The 26,213-nt window shown below is 46.0% G+C and overlaps 1 protein-coding gene across 3 annotated transcripts in view; it reads left to right on the forward strand.

The window, feature by feature from the left end:
- KIAA1217 (KIAA1217 ortholog) overlaps positions 1-26,213 on the forward strand; it is a 742,062-nt gene that overhangs the window by 688,493 nt on the left and 27,356 nt on the right. For all 3 annotated transcript variants that reach the window (XM_049777747.1, XM_049777749.1, XM_049777748.1), the window contains 4 exons: positions 13,315-13,419; positions 13,906-13,955; positions 19,652-19,803; positions 25,542-25,717. In XM_049777747.1, coding sequence (XP_049633704.1) covers positions 13,315-13,419; positions 13,906-13,955; positions 19,652-19,803; positions 25,542-25,717 — 483 coding nt within the window. The remainder of the gene's footprint in view (positions 1-13,314; positions 13,420-13,905; positions 13,956-19,651; positions 19,804-25,541; positions 25,718-26,213) is intronic.

Genomic DNA, 26,213 nt, shown 5'->3' on the forward strand with positions numbered 1-26,213 from the left:
TTTTCTCCCTCCCATCTTCCAGCCCGAGGAGAATTGCAGAAACACTGCTATCCATCCAAATCCCTGACTTTAGATAGTTGACCATCGCAGATTCCCCAAAGATCCCACATCCTCTCAGATACAAGATACAAAGGTGCTGTGGCATTTTGCCTTTTTTGTCTTTAGTATAGGCCATGCATCCTTGCAGGTTCCACGAGTTCAGAGATCTAAGGAGACCTTATGGACAGAAGTGAAGAAAAACACAGGAGCAGGAAGGCCTTTTTTTCCCCCTGAGCCATTGTCTTATTTACTTATATCTTCCAGTTTCTTAAATAGAAGCAGGTGGGAGAGAGGAGCATAGTTCTACAGCTCTGCGGGGATCCCTCCTGAGCTTGTCTCTCCCTAGTTTCTAACACAGTCTCTTGATAAGGAAAATTATAACCTAGGAACAGAAACATGAGCCAGCGGCTAATCACACGGGTTTATACCTGTACAAGCAATGAGACAGGCTTCCCACCCAGGACATGAATATGGAGACAGGTTCTCAGGGAAGAGAAAGAAAGTGCAGAAGTAAGTGATTCCAAAAGGCAGGCTGGCCCCAGGAAGGAGAGTCCCTGCCACTGAAGGGTGAGGCTGTTGAGAGTGAATCATGGCCATGGGAGGGGGACCAGGGTTCGACTGGGAGCCCCAGATGTGGGAAGTTTTAGATGTGGGAAGTTCCATAGTCTGTTTCCTAAGGAGAAGCCCAGGCCCTCCTCAGAATCGGGGGTTAAAGCAGTGGTGTGAGCCATAAGGCATCTGCCTTGCATGCACGAGCATAGGATGGACCTTGATTCAATCCCCTGGCATCCCACATGGTCCCCCAAGCCAGGAGCTATTTCTGAGCGCATAGTCAGGAATAACCCCTGAGAGTCACCAGGTGTGACCCAAAAACCAAAAAATAAATTATAATAATAATAAGAATCTGCTTATAATGGAGTGTAGCTGTGCTGGTTATAGGGGGTTGCTCAGCAAGCTGGTATGTCAGCTGTGTCCCTCACAGTCTACACAGGAAGTCTACTGGAGACTCAAGAAAAAACAGGAGAAGCGGGAACCCTCACACTGGCTGCACTGGGCAGGAGACGGTTGGCAAGTTGGCAGTCAGGGATCGAATGCCAGGAATACAAATCTGGGTGTGGCTGAGCTTTGCCCAACTTGCCCGCCTGCCAACGCCTTTCCTCCTGGCTTCAGTCAACACCACTGAACCCAACAAGAAAGAAAACACAGAGGCCTGTGTAAGTTCCTTTTAACTAGATGCACTGTCATTCTTGAATTCTCCATCTGGAGGAATTTCAGACTCGGGGTTCTTGGACCAGAGGGTCAGAGAATGGGGATCTCTGCTTAACAAGGGCCAGGAGGCCTGGTTTACTCTGCACACCCTTCTCGGGTAAGGTCATGGGGCCACCCTTGTTGCGACTTGTTGGAACTTTGCTGCCTTCTTCGGGATTTGGTGTTTGTTCTTTCTCTGCCCTGGGCAGCCTTCTGCCACGTGTCAACCCTGTCTGGTTCTACATCTATCAGGTTCTCATAGCTTCACCTGAACAGTATCAGCTCAGCTAGGCTTTTCCCAGCCCTTTGTTTAACTCAGCAGCACCTGTGTAGTTAAATAAATTTCAAAAAAAAAAAAAAATATATATATATATATAAATATATATATGGTTGGCCCAAGAAAGTCCCTCATTGTAGAGCACTAGCCTTGATTGTGTGAGATCCCATGTTCAATTCCCAGCTCTCTCAGGAGAAAACTAAACATGTACATTTGTGTTTGCAATGCCCAGGCCTCCATATTGGAAATCTGTATTTTCTTTACTTGCTACATTCCTCAGACCTTACTTTCACCCCCTAGAATGTATGTTCCCCAAGGACAATGCCTTTGCTTCAGTCAACGCTACCTCTCAGGCCACAGTACATAGTTAGATGGACAAAATTTAAAGGATAAGAGGACAAAGTGTATTTCCCTGATGTTCTACAGTTATGGAGACCCCACCTAGGACTCTGTGGGGTGGGTGTAGGTTTGAGGAAACAGACTCAGAGAGGTTAAGTGATGGATGGATATGGCTTCAGCTCTGCCCATGGGTGTGCATGGGGCCACTCAAACTCAGCATGATTCCACACAAATTCTTCCCACCAGAGAGCATGAGCTGATCTGTCTCTGCTCTTGCTGGCCTCAACTTCCACCTGGATTTCAGACTCACAGCTTCCATGTCCATAATGTCTGCTACCCTCTCCTGAGTTCTCTCTTCCTACTCTACTTCTACACCTCAACTTTTTTTCAGCCAGTAAATTGGGTTCAGTGCCCAACCATGTAATTCCCTCTCAACCCACCCTGGATCCCTCCAAGCTCTGGTCAAAGTCAGTGTTCTTACTATGAACCCAAGGAGAGAGAAGACTTTCTACTGGGCCAGACTAGCTCTTTTGGTCTTTGTGTTCCTTTCCAAAGATTCACAGCCTTATGTTCAGTATACAAGTGTGGCAGATAAGTGAGATCTCCACTGGCTCTGGTTATATTGGTGCTTGAGGCTTCCTTCCCACCACTGATCCAGGATCTTTCTCTCATTTATTCAGTTCACCCAAGTATGATCCTGCCTGGACTGTAACTAGCCTATTGTGTCCCTCCTAAAATATGCCTTCCTGGGTTTCCATGCCTTGCTGCTCCCCAGTTTCCTTTAGGTCTTTATTTAAAAGCCATTTGCTCTGGATGGCTCTTCCTGGTCACCCCAGGTAAAGTGTCAAGTCCCCCATCCTCTGACCCCAGTGGCTTTGCTTTTCTCCTACATGCCCACAAGTTAATGTCTCAGATGAATTTTTCACCTTGCTTCTTGTCACTAGAACACAGCCTCCAATTGGGCAAGGATCAATGTAGTTTGTTCACTTCTGAATTCGCAGGGGCTGATACACAGGAGGTGCTCAGAGACTCGCTAAATGCATAGATGGAAGAATCATCTGGATGATGTAGATCTCGGGTGAAGCCGAGGTCTAGGTGACTGAGGGTCTAGCCACCTAAGTCAAGCCCAGGTCTAGGTCTGGGGTGGGGTTTTTGTACCTGTTGAATTGTGTTGCAGCTCATGGCTCTACTTGCAGTGGGACTCTTAGAACATACTGGCTTATTCTCTGTCTATTTTCCTTCCTCTCCTACTGGCAAAACTCCACCATTCTTTTATTTAAAAAAAAAAAAACAGGCTTTATTTGCTTGCTTTCACTTTATGTGCATCTCTAATTTTTAATTCTATTTTAGTAACTATGATGTACAGTATTATTAATCATAGGGTTTCAGGGAAATCCCACCATTTGTTATAGCTCCATTCATAGCATTTTTCTTGCTAAGATGACTGCTCCCAATCATCTAGGAGCAGCTAAACCCTAAGAGCACATACACCCCATAGATTTTGGCTACCTGTGCTCTCTCAGGCTGGACCATTTGAAGACCACAATCAAGAAGAAAGACATTGACAACATTTTCTCACTGTGTTGCACACAATGTCTTTGCTCCAGATCATGGCTTGATTGCCCGGAATTGTATGGTAAACTATTAGCCAAAGCTTTGAAGCAGTGGTCCTCAAACTATGGCCCGCGGGCCACATGTTGTATTTGTATCTGTTTTGTTTCTTCATTGCAAAATAAGATATATGCAGTGTGCATAAGAATTTGTTCATAAGTTTTGTTTTTATTATAGTCAGACCCTCCAATGGTCTGAGGGACAGTGAACTGGCCCCCTGTTTAAAAAGTTTGAGGACCCCTGCTTTGAAGGGACAAGTCCCCCATTTGCAATATGTGCAGAACTGTGGATTCAAGGGAATTGAATACATTGTCTCTGTAGTAGCATCTATGGTATCCCTATGGCTCCATCCCTCTTCTCATCTTCCATTCTCTCAATGCTTCCATGACTTTACAAAGGAAAAGAAGAAACCACCTTTGTTATTTTATAGATTTTTGCCCATAGAACCTCCATTTTTCCCCCATCTCCTTCTGGATCACTTCTCTTCATGGCTCATTAGTAGAATCTAAGCATCCTGATATTCTCTTTCTGATCTTGGGGAAAACATGGTTGCCTAATGAGAAGCCTGCATCTGCCTTCTCCTCCTACTGTTGCACTTCCTGCACAGAGGAAGTGATGTGGGAAGAAGTAGAAGGGACAAGACATTCTTTCTCCTCCTAAGTCAGAAAGCAAAGACAGCTACTCACAGGAAAGGCTGAGGAGATGGCCTGGAGCAAGAAGAAACAGTCAGGGCAGTGGTGAGGGAGTGGATTGACCATGGTGAGGAGCAGGAAGGTTGAAAGGAGTTTCTGGACAATGTCAATGGTGAGATGAAGGGTGTGGTGGAGAGACTGGTTGTGGGAATGAGGACACTGGACACAGATGACTCCTGTGTGGGTTTGGAGCTTCAGATCTGGACAGTAAAACAATACTTGTGGGAACTGAAAGGCAGAGCCCAGCAGAAGTCTGGGACTCCAGAACACAAGACATGAAAGCTTGGTCTATGGATGCTGAGATGTGAGTGGCATGGCCCCGAGGAGCTGACTTCTTGGGCTGTGGTGATCCAGGCATGATTGAGAGGTTGGGTACTGCTAAAGAAGAGCAGGGAGCTAATACAGATGGCAGTATAGTTTGTGGAATTATTGAGAGGCTGGGCAGATAGTCCCAAAAAACAGAGACAGACAGAACAGCAGTGGTGTCTTCTTTGTGCCTTAGAAGCACCATTTTTTGCACCCAAGCAGTGTTGCCCAAGAAGAGCATAGCCAATCTGCTTTGCTTCTGGCCACACAGTTCTTCCAGTCAAGGAGAGGCTGACAGAGGACAGATCGAAGAGAAAGTGGAGAATGGAGAACATACCCCATTGTCCTCCCAGAGCTCATAGCTCTCCCTGCACATGATAATAGCAGCAGTTCAAATGATGTTGCCGGATTGGACCAATAGCACAAGTAGGACACTTACCTTGAACAGGGCTGACCCAGGTTTGATTCCCAGCATCCCATATGGTTCCCTGAGCCCACCAGGAGTATGAGTTGTGAACACAGAGCCATGAATAATTTCTAAACATTGCCAAGTATGACCCAAAAGAGAGAAAGAAAGAGAGAGGGAATGAGAGAGAAATGATGTTCCTTCATGGTCCTCTATGGATTCAATCTTCACTTAAGGACTAAGAATACAAAAAAATAGGCCCGGAGAGATAGCACAATGGCATTTGCCTTGCAAGCAGCCAATCCAGGACCAAAGGTGGTTGGTTCGTATCCCGGTGTCCCATATGGTCCCCCGTGCCTACCAGGAGCTATTTCTGAGCAGACAGCCAGGAGTAACCCCTGAACACCGGGTATGCCCCAAAAACAAACAAAAAAAAAGAATACAAAAAATGAGTATCTCAAGATTATTAGTTCCAGGAGCATTTGATGGGGGTAGGCAATGGCTTTATTGCAAACAACATATTAAAGAGAGGAACATTGTGTTGTAGTACCATCAAAACCAGGTTCCTACCTAGCTCCCCCTAAGTCTAGAGGCTTCAAAGAGAAGTTTGAATTCCTTGGCATTTGAGGAAGAATGTATTTAATTATATAGCTCTCTCCCTAATAGGTTAATGTTGGATAGAAATACAAAGTTCACCCTCAGAGTTATAGTTGAAGCTTTGCTGCAGTTCATTGAAATACCAGAGTTCTGTTGAATTGCATTTAAAGGCTGTGTCTTTAATTACTTTGGAATTTCCCTCCTCTCCCACTAGATAAAGCAGGGCAGGAGCTAACAAGAGCAGATCCCGCTTATGAAACCTTCTCACCCTTCAAATTAGAAAATGGCTTTGGCATGACCAGTGCTAAGAATGAGAAGGGGGTGAGGCAGCCAGGGAAGGAGAGAAGTAGAGAGGGGAGAGAAAAGGAAAAAAAGGAAAGAAAGAAAGAAAGAAAGGAAGAAAAGAATGGCCCTGTGCAAGAAAAGCCTTGCCTAAGAATTAGGTTCATGGCTGGCTCCTGCAGTTCCTCCCGCAGACTTGGACCTCAGAAATGTTTGTGGAATGTCCTGAACCATTTTTTACTTTCTGTGGGAAGAAGGTTGACAGGGAACAAGCAGAAACAAGGGGGAAATTCCAAAACATTCAAAGTACAAGTGACATGACGGCCTCTGAGGGTGCCCTCAGAGCGCCTGCTTGCCCTGGACTCTGACCTGCTCCCCGGCCAGTGCTTTGGCCACAAGTGCTTGGACAGTGGAAGCCCCTCTATGTGGAGGGATCATAACAGCAGGTTTCTCCCAGATCCTCTCATTCTCCTTTAGGATATTTTCAAGCACAATCCTGGGGATTCATTAGAATGGGGATTGCCAGTGTCGTCTGTATTGTAGCACTGATATTGTATTACTTATTGGGGAGATGTAGGGCTCCCATGCAGTATTGGCTCTACTACATGAGTGGTTCTACATGAGGCCCTTCTACATTAGTGGTTCAATATAAGTGCCAAATATATGATTTTTCTTTGACTATGTGGTGCTGGGAATTAACTCTAGGTCACTCCAGAGATACTGGAGACCTTCAGGGCCACACCTGTCTTTGTTTAGGTGCCTTCCAGGATGCATGTGACAATACTCAGGGAGCCTGTGGTGTTGGAGATTGAACCTGGGTCTCCATGCAAGGCAACAGCTTTCAGAGGCCTGTACTCTGCCTCCAGCCCTGTAGGCTGTTTTTTAATATCTATGAATAGACCGTTAGGTACAATGATTGTGACTTTACTCAGGTTTAAAGCGACCTTCAACAAGACAATGACAGACCCCTTCAAGATTGGAGGTGGGACCAGAGCAATAGCACAGCAGATAGGGTGTTTGCCTGGTTTGAGACCAAACTGGGTTTGATCTCCATTCCATATGGTCCCCTAATCCAGCCAAAAATGATTTCTGAGCACAAAGCCAGGAGTAACCCCTGAGTACTCCTGGGTGTGGCATAGAAATAAATAAACCAAACCAAAACAGATATTGGAGATAAAAACTTGAATTAAAGAAACTGGGAATGAGTAGCTAAAAATGTCAATTCTCCTTCCCTGTGTCCCAGAGACAGAGCTGAGCACCAGCAGTCTCTGTTTTGCTTCTTTTTCTGCAGGAGAGTCCACTGCAGAAACAAGAATTTAAATACCCAGATCAGCACTTGCCCTGGATTGACTTGGATTTTTTATTAATAATATATGCTTGGGCCTGAAAAACTATCTAAGAAGGCTGGCTTTGGGCACTAAATGACTAGCTACCCATACATGCTAATCACATAAATGTGGTTTATGAAATGATAGAAAGAGTTTATGAAATCACTTTTAAACCATCTTTTCACCAGTAATTATTACCAGTCCCATAATACCCTAAACCGAGTGATGTTGGCAGGAATCTGCTTCAGCATCGTTAATATTCTGGGGATTCTCATACAGAATTGCCACTGTCGTCAAATGACAGGGTTGTCATCCTTCCACGGCATTTCTCTGCTTCTTCCTTTCACGTTCAAAGTTGCTTCAGAATGTCTTCATGGGAGAAGGCGGCTTCAGTTTCCAGTTGCCGTAATTCAGTTAAACCATAAAATTGTTTCCAGATTACCAAGCATGAGATGGAAAGACAATCTTATTTATGAATTTATAAATCAGATAATCTCCTTCAAATGAATCCCGAAACCAGATACACTGTGGTCATTAAGCAGGAGGGGAAGTGTTCTTGTACAGTGAGTCAAAAGCCTTGTCTTTTCTTTTTCTCTTTTTTTGTGTGTGTGGGTGTCACAGCCAGCTCTGCATCAGGAATCACTCCTGGTGGACTTGGGACTGTATGGGATGCTGGCGAGTGAATTCAGGTCAGATGCATGTAATCCAAGTGTCTTTCCCACAATACTCTCTCCCTATCCTTGTAAAGCAGTTTCTGTAAAGCAGTTTTGGTAGAAATGGTGGAACTGCTTGGTGAGATGCCCAGATGGTGTGCAAACCCCACTTTGTTTCCGACATGGGGCCAAACCCCCTTGATGATCATCCTCTGGGGTTCTGAACTCTCCACAATCTGACCCATCATAGCTTCCCCACTGGTGACATATCCCAAGACAGAAAGCATTGATGCCTCTGGGGCTGAAGAGTAATACAGGAGTTGAGACACTTGTCTGCCTGTGGCTAACGCAGATTTATATCTCTGGACAGCAGATTCAGGTATAGCTCCTGAATGCCACTGGATATAATTCAAACCTACCCCAGTTCCCCCCCCAAAAAAGATCCTACTGGCCAGCAGTAGGATCATAGCGAAGCTGACAGAAAAGTTTCATAGAAGACCATCAAACTCATGACTGAAAATAATAACACAGAAGGCTCAACGAACACTCAATGACTTCAGTAACACCATTGTGCAAAATAACAGTTATCACAAGTTGACTTGTATTGATCTGAGTTTTGATCATTTCATTTGCCTTTGGATTGAGACAAACAACATGAAGTAAGTTTGTGCATACTAAACCAAGGTTGGGATGGTGGATGGACGTTAGTGGAGGGAAGCTCACACTGGTGGTGGGATTGATGTTGGAATATTTTAATGCATGAGACAGCTGCATTATGAAGAACTTAGTAAATTGTGGTGTTATAATAAAAATTTTTAAATGGGAGCCAGAAAAATAACACAGGGCTTAGGGTTTATCCTAATCTTGCAAGCAGCCAACAGCTTCCTTCTCCAGCACCCCATATGGTCTCCCAAGCACCACTAGGAGCGATTTCTGAGCACTGAGTCAGGAGTAAGCCCCAAGCATCACTGGATCTTTCCCAAAACCAAGAAAGGAAAAAGAAAAAGAAATAACATGAATACCTGAACTGAAATAGGGCTTTTGTCAAAAAGCATTTTTCTTATTTTTTTTTTCTTGGTTTTGGGGCCACACCCTGTGATCCTCAGGGTTTACTCCTCACTGTGCTCAGAAATAGCTCCTGGCTGGACGATATGGGACGCGAGGGGATTGAACTGTGGTCTTCCCTGGGTCAGCTATGTGCAAGGCAAACACCATACCACTGTGCCACTGCTCCAACCCCTTAAAAAGCATTTTTTCTGGCCAAAAAACTCATAACAAGCATTTCTGTAGGTATAGCAACAGTATCCTGAGGGAGTCAAAAAAGTAGTGTGTCATTGATGGAACCTTTCTCTGCACCCTAAAGGCATTGCCTGGAGGGCACCTAAAAGAAGCCAGGTGCTCAGAACCCAAGAATAGAGACCTAGTCTTTTTTTGTTATTGTTGTTTTTTGTTTTTGGGTCACACCCAGCAGTGCTCAGGGGTGACTCCTGGCTATACGCTAAGAAATCACTCCTGGCAGGCTCAGGGGACCATATGGGATGCCAGGATTCGAACCACCGTCTTTCTGCATGCAAGGCAAACACCTTACCTCCATGCAATATCTTCGGCCCTGAGACACAGTCTTTAGAGATTAATTGACCTAGAATATTCTGTGGACCTAATGACCATATACATCCTTGGCCTTAATTTGATATCCTTCAAACTTTGTGTCTGGGTTTTGTTTTGTTTGGTTTCTTTTGGTTTTGGGGCAACACCCACTGGTGCACAGGGGTTGCTCCTGGATTTATAATCAGAGATCACTCCTGGTAGGCTCAGGAGTCTATATGGTTTGATGGGAATGAAACCCCAGGTCAGTCAAGTCTAAGGCAAGTGCTTTGCCCACTGTATTATGGCTCCAGTCCTCTGTTTCTGTTTTTAATGCTACTGCTCCTCTAAGTTGAGCAAGCAATGAGAGGGATATTCAAGAAGGTATGGATGGGGGCCAGCGAGGTGGCACTAGAGGTAAGGTGTCTGCCTTGCAAGCGCTAGCCAAGGAAAGGACCACGGTTTGATCTCCCGGCGTCCCATATGGTCCCCCCAAGCCAGAGGCAATTTCTGAGCACGTAGCCAGGAGTAACCCCTGAGCATCTAACGGGTGTGGCCCGAAAAACCAAAAAAAAAAAAAAAGAAGGTATGGATGGAACTTGAGTCAGGGCCTGCCCACAGCTACTGCAGAATTCTGCTGCTATTTCACTTCTCACAAATTCTCATGATTTGGGCTGGAGAGATAGTATGGCAGATACTGCAATTACCTTGCACATATCCTGCCCAAGTTCAATCCCTGGTACCCCAGATAGTCCCATGAGCAATGCCAGAAGTGAGTACTGAGCACAGCCATGTGTGACCCTAGAACCAAATAAAGATGGATATCTAAAAATTCTTACTATCTTACTGTAGACTTGAGCCTTCTATATCATACTTCCATATCACACTAGAAATCATAGTGATTTCTGTTTATTTAGGAAAGCCTAACAGGCTTTTGCCACATTCCAACATCCCCAAGTCCATTCATCTGCTTCCCAAGCAAAACTCACTGGACCCTGAAAATAGAAAAAGACGTTAACCCTTGGGGCTGGAGAAATAGCATGGAAGTAGGGCATTTTCCTTGCATGCAAAAGGACGATGATTCAAATCCCAGCATTTCATATGGTCCCCTGAGCCTGCCAGAAGTGATTTCTGAGCTTAGAGCCAGGAGTAACCCCTGAGCACTGCCAGGTGTGACCCAAAAACAAAACAAAACAAAACAAAAGAAAAAAGACATTAATCCTGTGCAGTTTTCTAGGATCAAATGAGAGCAGTAAAAACATACCCTCACACTGATGCGTCTCCTCTATTTTGTCATGAGTTAGGCTCCTGCATTGTTGCAAGAAGGATGGTAGCTTCTTCTCAAAACTAAGCTGGTTGTCCATGGACCATGGAGTGGATGTCATTTGTTTCCCAAGAGATTTTGGTGGAGGCTGAATCTTAATAGGATTGTTTGACCTACCACACCGCCCCATTCCCAAGGTGTCTGCCATCTTGGATTTGATAAGCTTGATGTTCCAATAGGTATTTATTGACCTGCTTTCCTTTGTGGTGTTTCTGACTACGTTTGTTCTTTGGCACATGCAAATTGTCTAATGGGGGAGAGGAATGAGGCTCACGGTACCCCTCACTGTGCCACATGCTCAGTGTTCATGGCTTTGCCTGAGCATCACCTAGAGGCTTGCTTTGTAGAAATGCATTTGCACTGTCAAGGTTTGAGATTGCTTTCCACTCCATTAGCACGAAGACATGAGTCTACTAAAGAAAATGCCAGGAATTTGTAAGTCAGGGCTTTGAAACTGTGGAACAAAGTAACAAAAAATATTAGGCTGAAGAAAATGCATGAAATTCTGACACTTGAAGCTAGAAATTGGGTAATGAAGCACAGAGCTTCCTATGGCCCCCAGGTTGTATTCCAAAGACAGCACTTAAGTTCAAAAATTTTGCTAGGACTAGAGAGATAGGTCAGGGAGGTGAATGCTTTGCATGTAGGAGGTCCAGTTACCATGTATGACACATGGTCACCCATGAACCACCAAAGCAGCCTCTGAGAATATCTGGTGTGGCCCAGAAATAAACAAAGAGAAGGTTGTATATGGAAAATAACCCAGAAAATTATTCTTGAAAAGCCTGTGAATTCCCATGAAGTTGAAATCCAGATATAACATCTCTACAAATCTAAATTGATTCATTTTTCCTAGTGAGAGAACAGACCACCATGATTTTCCCTGTTGAGTACCAGACAATGGTGTTTAGAAGCCAGTTTTTGTCTGTTTAGAATGTCTGTTTAGAAGCCAGTGGGTATGAAGATACTGTTTGTAGCACAAGAACCATTATTTCCTAGATGAAAAGTTCTTATGAATCAACACTGTAGTGAAGAAGGGGATCACTCCTTTGTCTTATGACACTACGATGCCTGCCAGTGTGGCAGCCAGGTTGGTACCCACACAGTTCAACATGCCTTCCTCTCTCTCCTGTTTTGTATTCATGGAAGAGCTTCCCAACCAGTGTTCAGGGGAACCGGGAACCCTTATCAATGATTATCAGCCTACTGGGCCAGAGTTCAATGAGAGAGTATGAGAATTCAATATTGTCTGGGCCCATGGTACTGCCCCAGCAGTGCTCAGTTGGCTTCCAAGGCTGCACCTGGTGATGTTGGAGTGGGGGGACTAAGTGGTGCTGGGGATGACCCAGGGTCAGCCACATGCAGAGCAAGCTTCTTGACCCTTGTGCTATCTCTCTAGCCTCTCTCTTGTTTTAAACTACAAATGACTGTGAATGAACTCACATCCAATGACAAATGTGACACACTTAGGGAAGTCACTGGGCTATGATGTTGCTTGTGTCATGTGCTGGGAATAATAGTCTGAGCTCCAGGAACATGAGCCCATTTCAGAAATGGCACAGAGAGTCTTGCTCAGAAAGCTGCAGTGGATCCATATTTAGGATATAATTCAATTTTATTTTAGTGTGGAGATGACCAAGTGGCTTGGGTTACCGGTTTCTTTTTTTTTGGGGGGGGGCCACACCCGGCAGTGCTCAGGGGCTACTCCTGGCTGTCTGCTCAGAAATAGCTCCTGGCAGGCACGGGGTACCATATGGGACACCGGGATTCGAACCAACCACCTTTGGTACTGGATGGCTGCTTGCAAGGCAGACGCCACTGTGCTATCTCTCCGGGCCCCAGGGTTACCGGTTTCTTGCCTCATCCTCTAAAAGCCACTGGGTTAGGGGCTGGAGAGATAGCATGGAGGTAAGGCGTTTGCCTTTCATGCAAGAGGTCATCGGTTCGAATCCCAGCGTCCCATATGGTCCCCCGTGCCTGCCAGGAGCAATTTCTGAGCATGGAGCCAGGAGTAACCCCTGAGCACTGCCGGGTGTGACCCAAAAACCACAAAAAAAAAAAAAAAAAAAAAAGCCACTGGGTTAAAGCCCCTCTGATGTTACATGGCGCCCTTTCTGACATCAGTTTCCATTATAGGTTGGTCCCAGGTTGTCTGATTACACCAGCACTCAAAACAAACTACACACACACACCCACGAACGCGCGCTCGCCACACCATTTGACACCAAAACTAGCCTGCCACCTCCCAACCATGAGTGTTACGTTGCCTCTGAGTGACTGGGCCAGCTTCAACCATACTGATGCCAGAGATAACATAGTTAACTCTGGACAGAGAGGCCCAAAGTCCAGGACATGCCAACAGAATCATGTGCAAGGCAACCACTACTCAGTTCTCTAGCCCAGGAGTCGCATGGCTTTCCCGGAGATCCCTGGAGTCCTATTAAACTCTGCTCATGTGGTCTTGCTTCCAGCAGGGAATTGCAGGAGCTTCCCGTTCCATGAACCAGATCCTGGTGAACTTTGGCAGCCAGCAAGTGGTACCTTTTATAGCCCTCAGGTGATCCCTCACCTAGAAGAACCAGTCTGAGAGTCAATAGAACTTTAACAAACAATTCTCTTGTTTTACAGAGAGAGGATGCAAGCCATGGAGAGACAGATTGCCAGTTTAACTGGCCTGGTTCAGTCTGCGCTTTTTAAAGGGCCCATTACAAGTAATAGCAAAGATACATCTAGGTAAAAAGAAGCAAGCAAACCAATTAAAAAAATCAAGTCATTCTGTTCCCTGTGAATCATTAAGGCTATTCATTCAAGTCCGTTCTCCTGTATCATTTCAATGCTGGGAATATGCACCTCTCTGAATCATGGTTTGTTGGGGTGACTGTTTGTTTTCCTTCTGGTAATTCTTGGTTGAAGGTTGCACTTTGACCCAGAAAGAGGGAATGGGTTTCTCAGTGCATGGGGCTTCATGGACCACCGTGCAGTGTCTACACCGCCATCCATTTATGCCACCAACAGCATCCTGCGAGCATCCACCCAGCCACATTCCATCTGCAGAGGCAGCGCCCCCGGAAGCCTTTCCCATCCCGGCCACTAGAGGCGCTGCTGCCGCATTGCTTCGTTCCATCATTACCTGCTGCTAATTGCTTAGAACCGTGAATGGGTGGGACACAAAGGGTCTTTTGGAACCTGAATCGCTGACTCTCTTTTTCTTTTATTCAGCGAGAAAATGATGAAAACCACAGCCTATAAGCAACATACAGAGAATGCAGGTAAGTGTTCCTTGGAGCTCATGGGGCCCACCTGCTGGCTTGGCTGATTTCCGAAATGCTGGGCCTGACCCACCTCTTGGTGTGATCCCAAAGCTGCTCTGATATCCCCTCCACTCCCACACTTTTTCTGATTCATGCTAGGATTCTAGATCAGTCCTTAATCCTGGGGTGCACTCTTCATCCTCTCCTGCTGTTTCCATTCATCACTGATTCACTCACTCAACCATGTGAGGGCCTTTTGCCCCCCAAAGGCCTAGATTGGACAGGGCTGGCGAGCATCATTCAGATATCTCAGACCTCAGGGTTTTCTGGAGAAAATGCAAATGTAGGGTGGCAAGAAAATTAGGTTTCAGAGTGTAAAGGAAAAGTACAGGATGAACGTCCACATGAGCTCTAACAGCTCTTCCATGTGCCCACTCCTTATTGGGTTTGTTGGTTTACCACCCTTCACCATGGCTACAACTGGTTAATTTTCTCATGGAAATTGCTAGTGGAAAAGCAATTTTGCCAGTTCAGACCAGAAATATAATAAAATGAGGAGGACTTCTGTCTCGCATGTAGCTGACCCCGGTTTAATCCCTGTTTTCTGAGCATTGCGAGAATCAAGCCCTGAGCGCTACTGGTTGTGACCCCCTAAACAAAAATAAGAAAATTGCCAGTTCAGGAGCCTCCTGAAGTAGTAAAAACAGGTGGGATAGAGATGACCAAGGTTCAGGGTGAGGCCCATGCTAAGCAGTCTTTGCATAGATGCAGACTTTGAGCTAGAGACAAACAAATGCTTGAACATAAAGGACAGCAAGCGATTTAGGGGACAGCACTTGACTAGGTGCTTGAGATAAGAGAATCTTAGACATTCTCACAGCTCAGCCAAAAGAAGGAATTAGGTGGTATGAAGGACAGGCTAACCAACAAATGTTTGTGCTGTGGCAGTCACATTGCAGTGTATGTGTGTCAAAGCAGGACACTTTTTTTCCTGCAAGTTAGATACTATTATATTGTGACTCCATAAAGTTGAGGGGACAAAAGGGACCTACTAGACACTCCACCAGATTCCTCCGGATTCTGTTCTGGAAATAATTTCTGTTCAGTAGTATTGCTCTTGTCGATGCTGTGTTTGTGTTCTTCTTTTAAATTTTGAGTTTTGGAGCCATGCCTGACTGTTCCTCAGGGCCTACTCCTGACTCTTCCTTGGTGATCACTTCTTTCAGTGCTCAAGGGACTACATAGGGTGACAGGAATCAAATCAGGGAGCAGGGTCGCTGTATAAGGCACATACCTTACATTCTGTGCCATCTCTTCAGCATCTGTATTGCCCTTTGATTACTTTTCATTTGGGGTGAAATAATGATGTAATAATCACAATCAGAAGAGATATGCAGTGTCTCCATTGTATCAGGCACTTTGTTTGGGGTCCACGCCCAATGGTGCTCAGGGCTTACTACTGACTCTGCTCTCAGGGATACTCCTGGCAGATTTGGGGGACTAGATGGGGTACCAGGGATCAAATCTGAGTCTGCCACGTACAGGATCATACCTGCTTACAATCTCTCCCACCCCTAGCTACTGCACACATATGTCTAGTGACACCATCAGCCCCCCCTCTTACTTTATCTCCTTTTTGTGTTAACATGCTCTCACTCTGATCTAAGTAGGTGGTTGCGTCTCTTTGATGGAACTTCAGGTGACTTTTTCAAGGAAGGGAAGGAGCCTAAGGGAGGATCAGATGTCATTTCCTTCGGTGTCTCTTTCCCAAGTGGCGCTGATCATTCAAGGGGTCCAGCCTGTGAAGAAAATTGGCAACCCTATTGCCAGTTTTCCCTTCTGACAGGTTATGCCAATTGACCACCAGCAACACAGCCTCAGGCTTACATCTACCCTCACGACCGAGCTTGGTTTTTCTGTTCTAATGTCAGGTCAAGAGATGGTCTCTGGGGCTTTTGTTGCCATAGCAGCCATATAGCGTGTACAAAATAAATGAATTCTCCAGAATTCTAGTAAGTGAGCTGCAAGGCGGGAACTGTGATCCCTGCTCAGTAGACAGTTAAATAGAAGGCTAGGAGCTTGTTGGCCAAGGGAAAAAGAAAAGAGTGAAATACCCAATTCCGGTTCCTTGGAGAGCAGTTTTTTCACTGTGGCTAGATCTGAGAGCACTGGCCATTGTGAAGGCTGTAAGCCCTGTTCTGTGTCTTCTGTCTGTTTAACACACACAGCTTTGCTGGGGAAGTATCAGCAAGCCTAATAAGAGTCCCATCTGATCATCCCCAAGCCTATTTTTTATTGCAACAGGGAGTATTCAATGTCTACCCAATTAATATTTCATAAGATTAATTAAGGTAGACTTAGTTGAGAGCAGAGAGGTGGTGCTTACCTTGCACATGGTTGACTCCAGTTTGAATCACAGATGTTCTCCCAAGCAACACCAGAAATGATCCCAGAGCACAGAACCAGGTGTGGCCCCAAAACAAAACAGGAAAGAAAAACTTGGTTGAAAGGAATTATGAGTGAATTTGGCCATTTTCACCAGAGATGCACTTTGATAGTATAATTCTTACAAAGGGTGGAATGTGTGTGAGTGTATACGTGTATGTTTATGTGTGAATGTATATTTATATTGTTACATATATATTATATGTGAGTGTATATATTAGTATGATGACATTCAGTGATCTCAGGCTACTTGACATGGAATTTGTTGTTAATTCTCACTCAATGTCCTTTTACTGAAGCCTTTCACAATGGAGAATATTATTTAGAATAATTGTAGGATGGAAAAAAATGTTCTTTTAATGGGAATGGGAGTGAAAGAAAGTGACAGGGGCTGGGAGAGGCAGTTTGCCAGAATTTGTTTTTGGGCCACACCCAGCGGTGCTCAGGGGTTACTCCTGGCTGTCTGCTCAGAAATAGCTCCTGGCAGGCTTGGAAGACCATATGGGACACCAGGATTCGAACCAACCACCTTTGGTCCTGGATTGGCTGCTTGCAAGGCAAACGCCGCTGTGCTATCTCTCCGGGCCCGCAGTTTGCCAGAATTTGATCCAAGCTGTGACTAGTGATGATAGAAGTGGCCAGTTTGGCTCACAAAAATAACTTAAAGCACAACTCACTCTGCAGTTCCTTTGTAAATTTTTGTTTGTTTTGGGCTTGGGGACCACGCCCTGCAGTGCTCAGAGGTGTGGTGCTTAGGGTTGCTTTCAGTGCTGTTCAGAGGACCATGCAGTGTGGGGTTAGTACCCATGCAAACCATGTGCTCAGCTCTCTGAGCTACCTCCCCTGCACCTTTGCAGAGTCTTTTTTTTTTTTTTTGGTTTTTGGGCCACACCCGGCGATGCTCAGGGGTTACTCCTGGCTGTCTGCTCAGAAATAACTCCTGGCAGGCACGGGGGACCATATGGGACACCGGGATTCGAACCAACCACCTTTGGTCCTGGATCGGCTGCTTGGAAGGCAAACGTCGATGTGCTATCTCTCCGGGCCCCTTTGCAGAGTCTTAAAGTGTGTTTTCATCCATTCCCTGAGTGTCTGAGTGCAGTTCAGAGTTGGAAGAGGAGTTTGTGTGCTGGTGGGGGGGTCTCTAGACTGTGTGTTTAAGAGGACAGTTTCCAGGCAATACCTTGGCCCCATCATGCCATCTAGAGCCAATGGCAAATGTGACTACCACAGCTTTGCAGGGTTGTGTGTGCTGGAAGAGGAAAAGTGCTGAACCACTCCCCAGTATGCAAAGCAGCTGTAGGGCTCAATGCTCCAAGGCCTGCATGGCCTATAGTTGAAAACATTCCACATTGCTGTTCATTGCAAAAAAGAGACCTGAACAACTCTTTCAGAAGTGTGTGTGTGTGTGTGTGTGTGTGTGTATGGTAATAAAGATGAGAGAGAGAGAGAGAGAGAGAGAGAGAGAGAGAGAGAGAGAGAGAGAGAGAGAGAGATGTCTACCCTAGAGAATGGAACCATTGAATTGCACTATCTTTTTTTTTTTTTTTTGGTTTTTGGGCCACACCCGGCGGTGTTCAGGAGTTACTCCTGGCTGTCTGCTCAGAAATAGCTCCTGGCAGGCACGGGGGACCATATGGGACACCGGGATTCGAACCAACCACCTTTGGTCCTGGATCGGCTGCTTGCAAGGCAAACACCACTGTGCTATCTCTCCGGGCCCGAATTGCAATATCTTAACAGTGAAATAGTAGTGAAAATTAAGTCACTTACCTTAATTACCACCAGGAGTGATCCATGAGCACAAAGACAGGAGTAGGCCCTGAGCACTGCTGAGTGTGCTCAATGGTTTCCTCCCAATGGAAGAGCATCTTTCTTTCTTTTGATGCCTCTGCCTTATTGATCTTGTAAATGCTACTTGGAATCCTTTCTGAGTCATTTTAAAGTAAACTTGGCCCAAGTACACCCTCTCCAAATGAACTTGGGAAATACATATACAAGGATTCTTTAAATGGAACTTGAGCAAAAGTTTAAGACAGAAAACTATTTAGAAAAAGTTTCTGTTGCCTTTTTGGGATTCCTCTCCCAAAGAATATTCACATCATTTGCTTCTAGTCTTTTCACTAATGTGCAGAAATTCTGCTTCTGTTAGTCTAGAAGCCCACCAGAATTCAGGAGTGGACTAGTTCTTAGTTGTTTCTCTTTGGAGATCCACAAAATCTCTGCTCAGAAGTAATTGCACATTCTTGGTATATACCTGCCTATGAGATACAGTCATATGAGCACTCCAAGTAAGTCCCAGAATTTTATTTACTTAGTTTTGGGTTTAGTGCCACATGCAGCAATACTCAGGGTTACTTCTGGCTCTGCACTGAGGAATCACTCCTGGGGCTGTTTAGGGGGCCATATGGGATGCTGAGAGTCAAATGCAGGTTGGCCGTATGCAAGGCAAGCATCCTGCTCACTGTACTATCACTGTAGTCCAGCCCAAAATTTTAAGATCCTTTCTATTACAAAGTTAGAAATGGGCACTCTACAGATCTTTAAATACAAAGAGTCATCTAAAAAGATACCCCAATTTTTTATATACCCATTGGAGATATTTTTCACACACTTTTCCATATGCACATATGTTCTTTGTGTTTGTTTGCTTGGGGGCCACAAATCGCAGGGCTTACTCCTGACTTTGCACTCAGGAATTATTGTTGGCAGTGCTTGGGGATCATATGGAATGCCAGGGATTAAACTTGGATTGACTACATGCAAGGCAAATGCCCTACCTGCTGTTACAGTTCTGGCCCCTGAACACATATGTTCACTTCTCCATAAAAACATATGGTTTAAGATAGTGCCACAAACAGACAGACATGCCATGCATGCTGCTCTGACCAGCCTCTGAGAGTCTAGCTTCTAAAACTTGATTGTGCACACTTCATGGGAAGACAATAGTTTACTTAAGCCCAGTAAATCCATACTTTGGTCAGAAGACCAACATTGCCATCACCATCCTCTTAATTATTATTTTCCTCTTGTGCTGGAAAACGTGGTTTCCCTCACCCACTTGGACAGTATGTGCTCCCAAATACAGTTCCTCTTGCTTCTGGAAGGCAGATCAGGATCATATGGAGTGGCAAGCATTTTATTTTTTTCAAGAACCATTTTCTGGTGAAGGGAATAGGGGTTGCTTAAGTTGCCTAGGACTACTCATCAACTTAGCACTGAGTTTCCCCTTGGCCATCCTCAGACACTCTGCTGTTCTTTTCTCATAGGAACACCCCAGACTTCTTCAGGGAAGATGCTTGGTGCTCCAGAGTCCACCGGGCTGCCCCCCAGCACCCCGGCCCTGCACGCCAGCCTGCTCCACATGCGCCGTAGCGTGGCAGAGCTCAGACTACAGCTCCAGCAGATGCGACAATTGCAGGTACAGCCCCTATCTCACTCCTACATGAGCTTTGTGTCTGCTCGCTTGGGCTCAGGTCCCTGTGGCATCTTCCCTCAATTCTTTAATACTCAGCAGCAACTTCCAATGTGAGACTTGAGTAATGATTTGGTGCTGGGGATTGAACCTGGGTCTCCAGGATGCAAAATCCACACTTCCGCAGACTGACCCCTCTCTGCAGCTCCGTTCCCTAGTTTCTTTCAACCCCCATATCGTAGGCTGCTCATGGATGCTCAGGACGCAACAAGCCTCATCATTGCAACCTTCCACTGTAGTCATATAGGTCTCTAACCAGGTTTTCAGACTGCGTGTGCTTTTCCATATGAGAAAAACCCTTCCCAGTCTGTTTCTATCAAGACAAGCTGAAAGGAAAGGAGCCCCACGGAGCATTTTCACAGCAAGTTAAGACTTTTCTTCCCGCTTACTGTGGCTCAGTGCCTGGCTCCTTCCCAGCGAGGGTGCACAGAGGCAGAGCAGTCGGCAAGGAGGATCTGTGCAGTATTTAGAAATCTGAGTTGAGACTCAAAGACAAATTCCTAAGGAAAGGCGCCAGGGATAGGCCAGCTGTGTCTGATTTGGAGCGTGTGCACCAGTCTCACTTCCCTTCTCCATGGTCAGGAATATAGGAACTCAAAGGGATCAAAGGGAACATGATGGGCCCATCTCAGAGCTGGGTGCTCAGGCAGGCCTCATAAATCTGACGAGGCAGAGTCGTGTGGTTCATGGTTCCAGGGCAAGAGGAACTGGGCAGTGTATGTTGCATGAGTCTGAACCATGCTGTCCTAGAGCCACCCTGTACCAGTCTTTGGCCGCAGGCCAGTCATGCAGCACACACCTTAGTCTGCCTTAGACTTGCCCCAGCCATGCTCCCCAGCTTAGAAAAGTGCTTCCTTCCAGCATTGTGACCCACACAGAAGTCAGCTGTGTCCCCAATAGATATGGCCTCTAAAGTTGGTGAGCTCCAGAAAGGAGCAGATTCCAAGCCACGGGACACTCTTTGTCAGTGCACTCAGAACATGAGCCCCCATGTTTTTCATCCCTCGATTAATACTCAAGAGAGAACACCCCCCCTTTGCTGGCTCCCTACTAGGAAAAGAGAAGTTTCATAGACTTGCCTGTGACTAATTGTAAGGGCCAATAGGCCAGTTTGCTTTGCTTTATGCTTAGGTTCTACAGGCATCTTTGTGTCTCAGGTTAAAGTGTCTCAGTGTCCCAAGCAGGTCAATTCAGCACTCTCCTGTGTCCTGTCATCTAGGAGGTGCAGCACCCCCACACCCCCATATCCCATCCTTTGCACTTACTTCAACTTGCTTTGTAGCTCTTTATAAAGCCACTTGGCAATGCAACGAAGCATCCAGAGTAGTAGACAATGTCAGGGACCCTGGGAATCTAGGTAGAGATTGAAGTGGAGAGTTGGAGGACTGCACCTCCACTCTAAGAAGATGTCACTGCTCCCATCAGCTCTTTGAATTCAATTGAATTCAAATTCTGTTTCCAGGAGTGTTGAGACAGCCAGACACAATTGGCTTTTTGATAATTAGCTGCATTTTTAAATGTTGCCTAATATTCCGGAACCGAATTATCCAGGCAACTACACCTATAAAGCAGAAAGATCCCCCAGGTGTAACCTGGGTTCATAGGCGGCACAAACCTCTCTTGCTGCTGCTTCTCTTAGCGCCACCTACTGGCCTCTGGAAATGGGGAGTTCCTCTTTGGCTACTGATAAGAAAAAATGGTTTTCAAAATAACATTCGAGATAGAAGGTCCCTTGCGCCTTCAGCGAGTTTGGAGGACGGTGTGGAATTGTGTTGGGGGATCCGGACCCTGTGTCTACTGGGCTGTGGCCAATTGAATCCCGAGGCATGGAAACAGCTGGTACTGACCTTTCTGGCAACCTTTGATCGGTGGTTATTGACCATAGGATTATGGCTTCCGCAAAAGCCCTTTGCTCAAGGTCTGAGATTGTTCTTGTAAGCAGAATGGGTGTTCCTTATTGCTCCAGAGCCACCGGGTTTTGCTGGATTTGGGAGGGGTTGCTCAAGAACCTTAAACAGACATGCTCAGTTTTTGTGATCGGTTTATGTGAGAGGAGGGAAAGGCAAACCTTGTGTCTGTTTATCTCTGTATTTTCATTGCCTGTGGCCCCTGCCAGCTCACTTGTCTCAGGCCTCTATCTTCCCAGGCAGGGGAGTCAATTGAAAACAACTGCCTAGAAGAACGAAGGAGGGATCTCAGTCCTCCTCCTGCATCTATATTATACACCAAAGTGAAATGCCACCCCAAAAGTGATTATAAGTCCAATAATGGGGCCATCATTAGAGATACATGCAACTGTGTGGAATTGTCTCAAAAGAACGAAAATTGAATTAGAAATTCAAATGTTCTTTGAACTGTGCTATAAAATAGTGAAACTTGAATGAAATCTTTTGTGCTTGGCAGCCAGCTCTAGTAATTGGATAATTAAATCATTGGAAAGATCTTAGACTGTAAAGCATATCCTATTTGAGCATTTCATGTTCAGATTTGATGAGTTATTTGCAGAAGTAGAAATTTGACGCAGATGTGGTAGGATGGGTACATTGAAATGAGAGGGAGGGGCCAAGAGATGATGATTTAGAAAACTGTTAAAACTCATTCTAGAGGCCAGAGTGATAGTACAGCAAGGAGAACATTTGCCTTAATGCAGCTGACCTGGGTCCATTCCTATAGGCTCCCTTCAGCCCCATGCAGAATAATTTCTGTGCACAGAGCCAGGAATAAACCCTAAACACCCCTTGGTTGTCCCAGACAAAAGGCAATTTAACAAAACTGGTTCAAAGCTCTCCCAATTTCACAGGAATGATCAATCTATGGTGATAGTTCTTGGTCCTGTCTACCTGTAACATCCCTGTAAGTCCACTTACAAAATGACCCATATCTGGCTTGCCTGCCAAAGTCTTACTTCATGGACATGGACCAGAGGTCAAGTTCTGATGGTTCTAGGATGTTCCAGGGTGAGACTTTCTCTGTATTTTTGGATACTAAGAAAACTCCATCTGTCGAGATTCCCCTTGGGACTATGGAGATCTCAGCTTCAACAAAGTGTCAAGAAGAGGCAAAGAACAGTTTCAGATGAGTGCTGTGTCAGTGACACTCCTGGGAAAGAGAGGGACCTGCTGGTGCCTTCGATCATGTGCCTCCATCTCGGGTCCTGCTATGCTCTGTCCTTATTTATTACTAGCACAGGAGCTCTGGATCGCAGTGGCACCTTCCCACTGTGCTGGGAATGGGGTCTACAAGGAGCTGACCACTCTAGCAAGGTAGATGGGTGTAGACTGCACACTTAGCAAATGTGCCCTTCAAAAGGTGCTTATCTCTGTCTGTTGCCTTTTATGATAAGATTGATTAAGAATCATGGTTTTCAGCCACCTCCACTAGTCCCCCAGTTTGGTCCACAGGCATAGAAAGGGTTGGAAAGCACAGGTTTAGAAACACCTACTTTTTCTAAGTGATGCTGAGCTGCATCTTTTTTCCAAGCTGTCAGAGACTTGAGAGTTTCCTACAGAAATACCCTGGCCTCTGCCCTTACAATACCTTTCTATCATGGGCCTAACCACAGTTTGCCAGGCATGTACCAATGGGCACCACACCTGGGGAGGTGTGTGTGTGTGTGTGTGTGTGTGTGTGTGTGTGTGTGTGTGTGTGTGTGTGTAGAAAGAAGGTTGTCACATGCTCCCAGCCTCCTGGCTCAGCACACCCTGGACCTGTGGCAGCTGCCCAGATGTCCCCTCCGTTCTCCTGTCTGGCCGTGAACATTCCTGCCAACTGGACTTTGCCCCTGCTCTCCCCTCTCGCCGGCTCATCAGAGCTTTTAGGTCCCTGTGCCTGGCAATTAGCAAGCACAGGAACCCAAAGGTAAATATTGGCCAATGCATGAATGGAGTGAATCAGTAACTCAAGCAATAACAGACCGTGAGGAACTCAGAATTCTCCCATGTGCAGAACTGCCAGACTGAGTTGTGCTTCAGCATCAAGACAAAGAAATGTCTTCCCTCACACTTGTCTGCAGAGGTGGCTGAAAACCCACTGAAAACCCACCTCTCAAAACTATAGGTTCTAGTTCAACGCCATATGTCAAATTGCAGGGCTGATTGTATATATACATATATGCAGCACGTTTTTTTAAAAGATGAGGGCTGCAGAGATGGTACAGGAGGGGAGGTGCTTGCCTCCTGGCCTGTGGTTATGTCCATTTCATTCAGATCCCAACACCACATGGAATTCCCTGAACACCATCAGGAAAAGACCCTGAGCACAGCTTAGCTGTGACTCAAAACTTTAATCTTCTGCCTAGAATTGGGCAGTTGGGAGAGTGCAGTGGCTTAAGAGCACCTGCCTTGTTTGCACCTACAGTTCTGAGTTCAAATCCTTGGTGTTCCTAGGTTCTCGGCCTGATCCTGGCATCCCTGCTATCTGAGCCTAGCACCTAAGGAAATTTCTGACCACCTCTCAGCTGAGGGCATGTAAGCACCACAAAAAGGGGCGCAGCCTCCAGCAAGCTCCACAGTTGATAGAGATGTGTAGTGAAATGAAACATAAGCAGACTGAGAAAGAGGAGAATAAGAACATTGTTTTTTAATGCTAGCCTAAAGTTTACCAGGAAAAGAGAGAGAGGGGGAGAGAGAGAGAGAGAGAGAGAGAGAGAGAGAGAGAGAGAGAGAGAGAGAGAGAGAGAGAGAGTGTGTGTGTGTTGGCAGGGGGTGGGTGGGTGGGCTGGAGTTCCGAGGGAAATGCGAAGATGGGGGGCAAGGTACATCTGGCTGATGCTATTTTAGGCATCAGCACAGGACACACCACACACACACACACACACACACACACACACTTACTTTCTCTCTTCCCTCCCCCCTCCCTCCCAGGTTACTTCCTGGGCCCCCTCTAAACATCAGGCTTACTTAGTCTCCTTTTATACCCTGTCTGTTCACAGTTAAGGCAGTGATCTCCTCACCCCTTAAAGATACAGTAACATCAATGCATGGCACCATGGCCAGAAAGCTGAATATCTGGGGAGCACCCCAGAAGCACAGCCATTGTCCCCTGTGTACCTCATCTAAAGGCATGTGCCCGATCATGCACAAGCACATGCTGCTGTTCTGTGGTCTAGGGTTGCATGGGCTTTGGTCCAGGGCACCAGTTCTCTGTGAACCTCCTCTGAAATAAGTCCATCTTGTCACACCAACATTTCTACAGACTCAGTTCCTCAATAAGCCACATATAGCTGAGTATTAGCTTGGCCCGCCCAGACCAGGAAGGGAATCTTTGTTTTCAGAGATAAGGTAACAAAAGACCCAGAGAAGCTAACTACTGGGTTTTAAGTTCCCACTGGGAGCCACAGGGAAAATCTGGAGGGTTTGAACCCATGTCTGCTTTTCTGCTTGCAAAACTCTGGTGCTCTCAGCTGCTTCCTTGGAAGCCCCATTCAGTGAGAGCAGATGTCCATTGGCCGTGAGACACCCAACAGTAGAGGCTGTTGCAAATGTAGGCATACAGCCTGGCAGGTCCCCCACCACCACCGAAGACCACAGAAACAGCATGCACTACTGTCTCTCCTCCCGTACCTTCTCGCCGAAAAGAAGGTTCTGCTATTCTGCTCTTTATCCAGTGGGCAGCTGCCAGGCATTGTACCCCACCATGCCATTCCAACTGAGCCCATTGAGCTTTGATTGTTTTTGTTCCAACAGCTGCAGAACCAGGAGCTGCTGAAGGCGATGATGAAGAAGGCTGAGGTAGAAATCAGCAACAAAGTGATCGAGACGATGAAGAGGCTGGAAGACCCCGTGCAGCGACAGCGCATGCTGGTGGAGCAGGAGAGACAGAAGTATTTGCACGAGGAAGAGAGGATTGTCCGGAAGCTGGGGTGAGTGCCAAGCCAGGGTGCTGCTTGGCCATCTCGGCTCTCTAGGCTCTGACAGTCTGCCAGGAGCCTACTTCTTTTTTTTTTTTTTATTTTGATCATATTGGCTGACATATCTTTCACAGTAGTATTTTAGGTACATATTAACATTGAATCAGGGGAATACCCATCACCAAATTTGTCCTCCCCCATCCCCATTCCCTTCCTGCAACAAAATCCCCCACCATCACCCCCCGGGCTGCTAGAGTATGTGGCCTCTCTTTGTCTAGTTTACTATTAGTGATCATATATCTATTTGGTCCTGGTACCCTCCCTTATTTCCCCCTCTATTTGAGAGGTGGAGAGAGTGAGCCTACTTCTATACAGTGTTCTTTCTCTTCCTTTTATTAAGCACCAACTGTATACATGGGAATCTATGAGCCTGTAGAGCAGGGGTCCTCAAACTTTTTAAACAGGGGGCCAGTTCACTGTCCCTCAGACCACTGGAGGGTCTGAGTAT

Source organism: Suncus etruscus, chromosome 7, assembly GCF_024139225.1.
Source record: "Suncus etruscus isolate mSunEtr1 chromosome 7, mSunEtr1.pri.cur, whole genome shotgun sequence".
NCBI lineage: Eukaryota > Metazoa > Chordata > Mammalia > Eulipotyphla > Soricidae > Suncus > Suncus etruscus.